This window comes from Lutra lutra, chromosome 8 (assembly GCF_902655055.1).
Source record: "Lutra lutra chromosome 8, mLutLut1.2, whole genome shotgun sequence".
NCBI classification, from domain to species: domain Eukaryota; kingdom Metazoa; phylum Chordata; class Mammalia; order Carnivora; family Mustelidae; genus Lutra; species Lutra lutra.
This window is the reverse complement of record NC_062285.1, coordinates 58,960,038-58,965,641: the sequence shown is the minus strand read 5'-3', so window position 1 is coordinate 58,965,641 and position 5,604 is coordinate 58,960,038. Positions and strand designations below refer to the sequence as shown.

The 5,604-nt window shown below is 59.9% G+C and overlaps 1 protein-coding gene across 1 annotated transcript; it reads left to right on the top strand.

Moving 5' to 3' along the window:
• Positions 1-497: 497 nt before the first annotated feature.
• PRPH (peripherin) lies at positions 498-4,241 on the top strand. The gene is made up of 9 exons (XM_047743473.1): positions 498-1,275; positions 1,686-1,746; positions 1,929-2,024; positions 2,412-2,579; positions 2,681-2,806; positions 2,883-3,103; positions 3,206-3,255; positions 3,500-3,579; positions 3,828-4,241. Exons 1-9 carry the CDS (start codon positions 734-736, stop codon positions 3,891-3,893), a joined length of 1,410 nt encoding a protein of 469 aa, XP_047599429.1. The 5' UTR covers positions 498-733; the 3' UTR covers positions 3,894-4,241.
• Positions 4,242-5,604: the final 1,363 nt, after the last annotated feature.

Here is a 5,604-nt window from a genome sequence, read left to right as displayed (position 1 = left end):
GCCAGGCAGCAGACCTCCACTGGGCCCTGGGGATTACGGAAGGATCAGCCCTTCCCCACCCTCCTTAGCTCCCTCGGCCCTCCTGTCCCCTATTTCTCCCTGGGTGTGGTAACACCGGTAGCTGACAGCAGGTAAAAGCAGGGCCTAGCCTTCAGGGAACAAGTGGGGGCACAGGCCCCAGGGCCTAAGCCAGGCCAACTCTCCGGGGCCACCTCCTCACCGCTCATGAGCCAGCAGCCTGCCCTTTAACCTCCAGGCCTCCTATCCCCCCATTTTTTTTTGTACTGAGGTATAACTGTCCTAACATATTAATTTCAGGTGGATAATGATTCTACATTTGTACATCGATTTTTACCAGCTCTTGCAGGCAGGAACCCCAGCAACCCTCCCGTCCTAGGCTCCCCGCTCTGTAGGTTGCTGGAAGGATCCATCCAGCTGAGTCCCTAGCCCAGGCCTGCGGGTAGTCGCCAGGGCCACTTCCTTCCAGGCTAGCAACAGGGGGAATCAAGTAGGCAGGGCGCCAACAACCTTGGAGGGAGGGTGCGGCTCTCCTGCAGCTCCGCAGGGGTGGGGCGTCCCCCTCCCCACAGAGACCCGCCGTCAGGCCAGTGGGAGGAGCTGCCCGTGCCCCCCCTGAGCCCGCAGGCCTATAAAGCCGCCTCGCAGCGGTCCGCCGCTCCCTCCCAGCTCCCGGACCAGCTCTGCCCGCGGTGACTGCCAGTCCTCGGCCGCCATGAGCCACCCGTCGGGCCTCCGAGCCAGCGTCGCTTCCACCTCCTACCGCCGCACCTTCGGGCCACCGCCCTCACTGTCCCCCGGGGCCTACTCCTATGCATCCAGCTCCCGCTTCTCGAGCAGTCGCCTGCTGGGCTCGGCGTCCACCGGCTCCTCCGTGCGCCTGGGCAGTTTCCGCGGCCCCCGGGCGGGAGCGGGCGCCCTCCTGCGCCTGCCCTCGGAGCGCCTCGACTTTTCCATGGCCGAGGCCCTCAACCAGGAGTTCCTGGCCACGCGCAGCAACGAGAAGCAGGAGCTGCAGGAGCTCAACGACCGCTTCGCCAACTTCATTGAGAAGGTGCGCTTCCTGGAGCAGCAGAACGCGGCCTTGCGGGGGGAGCTGAGCCAGGCCCGGGGCCAGGAGCCGGCGCGCGCCGACCAGCTGTGCCAGCAGGAGCTGCGTGAGCTGCGGAGGGAGCTGGAGCTGCTGGGCCGCGAGCGCGACAGGGTGCAGGTGGAGCGCGACGGGCTGGCGGAGGACCTGGCGGCGCTCAAGCAGAGGTCAGGGGGCAGGGCCGGGTCTGGGCGGCGGCCGTCGAGGCGGCTGCTCCTCGCTCCGCTCCCTTCCCCACCAGTCGCCTGGGGGAGTGTTTCCTCTCGGTCTACACAGGCGTGCGCGGGGAGCAAGCTCGCCCGCGGGCTCTCGCCACCCCCCCCCCACCCTCCTCCTACCACTCTGCTGCCTCTCTAGGGAGGGGAGGGAGGAGGAGTTACCATGTCTCCCCTGTGGATAAAGGGGTCCCATCTCATCTCCCAGTCCGTTAGAGAGAAAGCGGGCGAGGCCATCGGGCCTCTTGAAGACCGGTCCTCAGCCCTGGACAGCAGCAGCCTCTAATCTAGACCCTGGGGTGCGTGGCCCGATGGTTGGGCGATGACCCTGCCTCTCAGCCTCTGCCCACCCTTCTTGCCAGGTTGGAGGAGGAGACGCGCAAGAGGGAGGACGCGGAGCACAACCTCGTGCTCTTCCGCAAGGTGAGCCCGGGCCCCACGTCACCCAGTCTCCCCACGTCTACCCCCGCCTGCGTATCTAGGGTGACATGGGTGGGCGCCAGGAGGCGACCAGAAGCTTCCAAAGACAGGCAGGGAGGGCCTGGCCCTTCCCCGGCCTGAGCAGCCCCTCCCTGCTCTTCAACCCCCTCGGTCACCCTCTTAAGGACGTGGACGACGCCACTCTGTCCCGCCTGGAACTAGAGCGCAAGATCGAGTCTCTGATGGATGAGATTGAGTTCCTCAAGAAGCTACATGAGGAGGTAGGTGGACCAAGGGTCAGGGTAGGCTTCGAAGGTTGCAGGTGGTCGCATTGGAGCTGAAACGCAGGCGGCGGCAAAGACTGCAGCTGAGGGATTGGCCTGGGGAAGAGAAGTGAGATTCGCTGGGTAGACGCAGCCCCTTAACACCCCTCTACAGGTGGTTTGACTCCCACCCCTGCGCCACCTGGTGGCGAGCAGCAGAGCTGCACCCTGGAACTTGGCCGCGGCCTTGGAGCGGACCGGGGCGCAGGACGCGCAGACCAAGCGCACTGTGCTCCCTGGCGCCCCCATCTGTTCGTTCGAGTGTTTCTTTTTTCTGCGCGTGAACTGCTAGGCCCGCGTGCGATCCGCGCGGCAACCTCAACAACTTGTTGTCCTGGGCGGCAGGAGCTGCGAGACCTGCAGGTGAGCGTGGAGAGCCAGCAGGTGCAGCAGGTCGAGGTGGAGGCCACCGTGAAGCCGGAGCTGACGGCGGCGCTGAGGGACATCCGCGCGCAGTACGAGAGCATAGCGGCGAAGAACCTGCAGGAGGCAGAGGAGTGGTACAAGTCCAAAGTGCGAGAGCCCGGGAGGGTGAGGGAGGATCTGGGCGAGTGGGGCGCTGCGGGGAGGGCGCGTCCCGCCAGCTCACGGCTGGGTTGCCTCGCGCGCCGCAGTACGCGGACCTGTCCGACGCCGCCAACCGGAACCACGAGGCCCTGCGTCAGGCCAAGCAGGAGATGAACGAGTCCCGACGCCAGATACAGAGCTTGACTTGTGAGGTGGACGGGCTGCGCGGCACGGTGAGTTTCGGGCTTCGGGCCCCGGGAGGGGGTGGGGGTGGAGGCTGTTCCCCCAGTGACCCCCTGCTGCCCCCAGAACGAGGCGCTGCTCAGACAGCTGCGGGAGTTAGAGGAGCAGTTTGCCCTGGAGGCGGGCGGGTATCAGGCAGGCGCCGCGAGGCTCGAGGAGGAGCTGCGACAGCTGAAGGAGGAGATGGCACGGCACCTGCGCGAGTACCAGGAGCTCCTCAACGTCAAGATGGCCCTGGACATTGAGATCGCCACCTACCGGAAGCTTCTGGAGGGCGAGGAGAGCAGGTGGGGGACAGGGCTGCTGGGGGTGGGAGGATGGTGGGGATTGGGCGTTTAGGGAAGGGGTGGGGCCTGGGCCGAGTCGCTCACCCCTGGCTTCACTCCCAGGATCTCTGTGCCAATCCATTCTTTTGCATCCTTGAGTATAAAGACGACTGGTGAGTCTCCCATGCCTGGCTTCCAACCTCCCTGTCCCCTTGTCCACTTCTGCCCTGACCAGACTCTTGCTCTGCCCCTGCTCAGGGATCGATTCTGTCCATGAACTGCTGGGTCCTAGTCTATACTCAGGCCTGCTCCTCATGCCCTGCCACTCCCCTCCCCTTCCCTCATAGATGAGAGGCAGGGCTTAGAAGGAGAGACACCACAATCCTCTCTTCTACCCCTTCATCCTGCTTTTTCCAGTACCTGAGGTGGAGCCTCCTCAGGACAGCCACAGCAGGAAGATGGTTCTGATCAAGACCATTGAGACACGGGACGGAGAGGTGAGATGGACCACTTGAACCCAGGACCCCATCATTGGCCATACTACTTCTAGGCCCCAACCTGGCTGCAGCTGATTTTAGAGTATTGCGGGTTAGTGGTCTTTGGAGCAGGAGGGACAGAGAGGAGGTGGATGGTCAGTCAGGAGCCTCTGCTGGTTTTGCTGGAGAAGGAGACAGCATACGCCAAAGGAGATCGCAGGAGGGTTGTGCTGAGTGGTTTGTGCCCTTCACATGCCTTGCCCCAACAGGTGGTGACCGAGTCCCAGAAGGAGCAGCGCAGTGAGCTGGACAAGTCTTCTACTCACAGCTACTGAACCCATTGGTCCAGAGCTCCCTGACCCTGCCCTAGCCCTATTCCAAGTCCCAGACCCCAACACCAGTACTGAATTAGTCCTCTCTGGCTCTGCATGTGTCTAAGAGATGCCACAAGTCACCCCTTCCCTAGCTTGTGGCCAAGCCCTACCCAGCCAGCCATAGCTGGCCCTTTTCTCCCTGCCCTGGCACGTATCTGTGACCTATATGCCCTATATATGATCTATATATCCCCTTATCGAGTCCTAGTAAGAGGCCGGCGATCTCCAAATCTAGTCATTATCCCATAACCAGTGGAGTGGGCCGGGATCTGAGTTCCACTTTTGAATCAAATAAAACTGCTGTTAAGAGAAACCTCTCCAGTGCGTTTGTCTCTATGGAAGTGGGGGTGGCTGTGGGGATGGGGCTCAGCAGTATTTTCCCCTTGTCTCTAGTCCTTTCTTTCCTGCATCCCGTATCTTGGCATCTGTGACTCCTCTATCTATCCTTCTCCTAGTTCTACATCCGCTGCTTCTCAACTTCTGTGTGTCAGCGGCAGCCCTGAATGTCCAGGTGCCTTCTGGGTGCACCCTAGCCCCTCAAGCTGAGCGTGTCCAGACAGTGCTCCGCACTTCCCTCTCTACCTGCCATCGTGTTCTTCCTTTGGGGTTTCCCACTCTAGAAGAGGTTACCACTAAGGGGAACGAGACTGCCAAATTAGAACACCTCATCTTCTACCCCTTCTTTTCTTCACCTACCCACCAATTCTGTAAAATCTACTTCTTAACTCTTTCAAGTCTTGTTCTCCCTGTCCCCACTGCCACCACCCTAGTCCACCCACTGTTTGCCTGGATCCATTATCTCCCTCACGGATCTCTTTCCCCTGGCCTAGCCCTGCCACCCACCTAAACCTACTTGACACTCTTGCCTAGCAAATCAGATTCTGCCACCATCACTCCTGTCCCACTTGAAAATGTCTCCTTCTACAATGCCCTCTAACTCTACTCCATCCTGCCCTCGCCTTCAAGTCAAAATCCATTTGAGTTTGTTTAAAGATTTTATTTATTTATTTGATAGATCACAAGTAGGCAGAGAGGTAGACGGGGTGGGGGTAGACGAAGGTTCCCTGCTGCAGAGAGCCCCATGAGGGGCTTAATCCCAGGACCCTGAGATCATGACCTGAGCCAAAGGCAGAGGCTCAACCCACTGAGCCACCCAGGTGCCCCTCTGAGTTGTTTAAAATGATCTTTTTCACTCAATTATTGTGCTACATGCAGGAAGTAAGCCAGAGTCCTTGCTCTCAAGGAGCCCCCAGTCTGGGACTTACCAGCAGGTTGTTCCAGCCTTGTAAAGAGTGCTATGACTGGGAAAGAAGATGACATTGTGAGGACATGAGGAAGAGCGTTTAACCCAGCCTCACAGTAAAGGCATGGCTTCCCGAAGGTGGCCCCACCATGCTGAGCACTAAAATGAGCAGGAATTATTCAGGGAAAGCAGGGAGAGGAAGAGGCCTTTCTAGGCAGGTAAGTCCATTGGGAGGTGACAGAAAGCCAGTTTGCGAACTGGAAGTACTTCTCTCATCTGGAATAAAGGACAGAAAGGAGGAATGGCACTGAGGTTGGAAAGATGACACAAGGGCTGGGTCGTGCAGGACCTCACATGCCATATGAAGGCTTTCCAAATGCATCCTAAGGAAAGGGGAAAAAACGTGGTTTCATCAGAGGGGGAAGTATT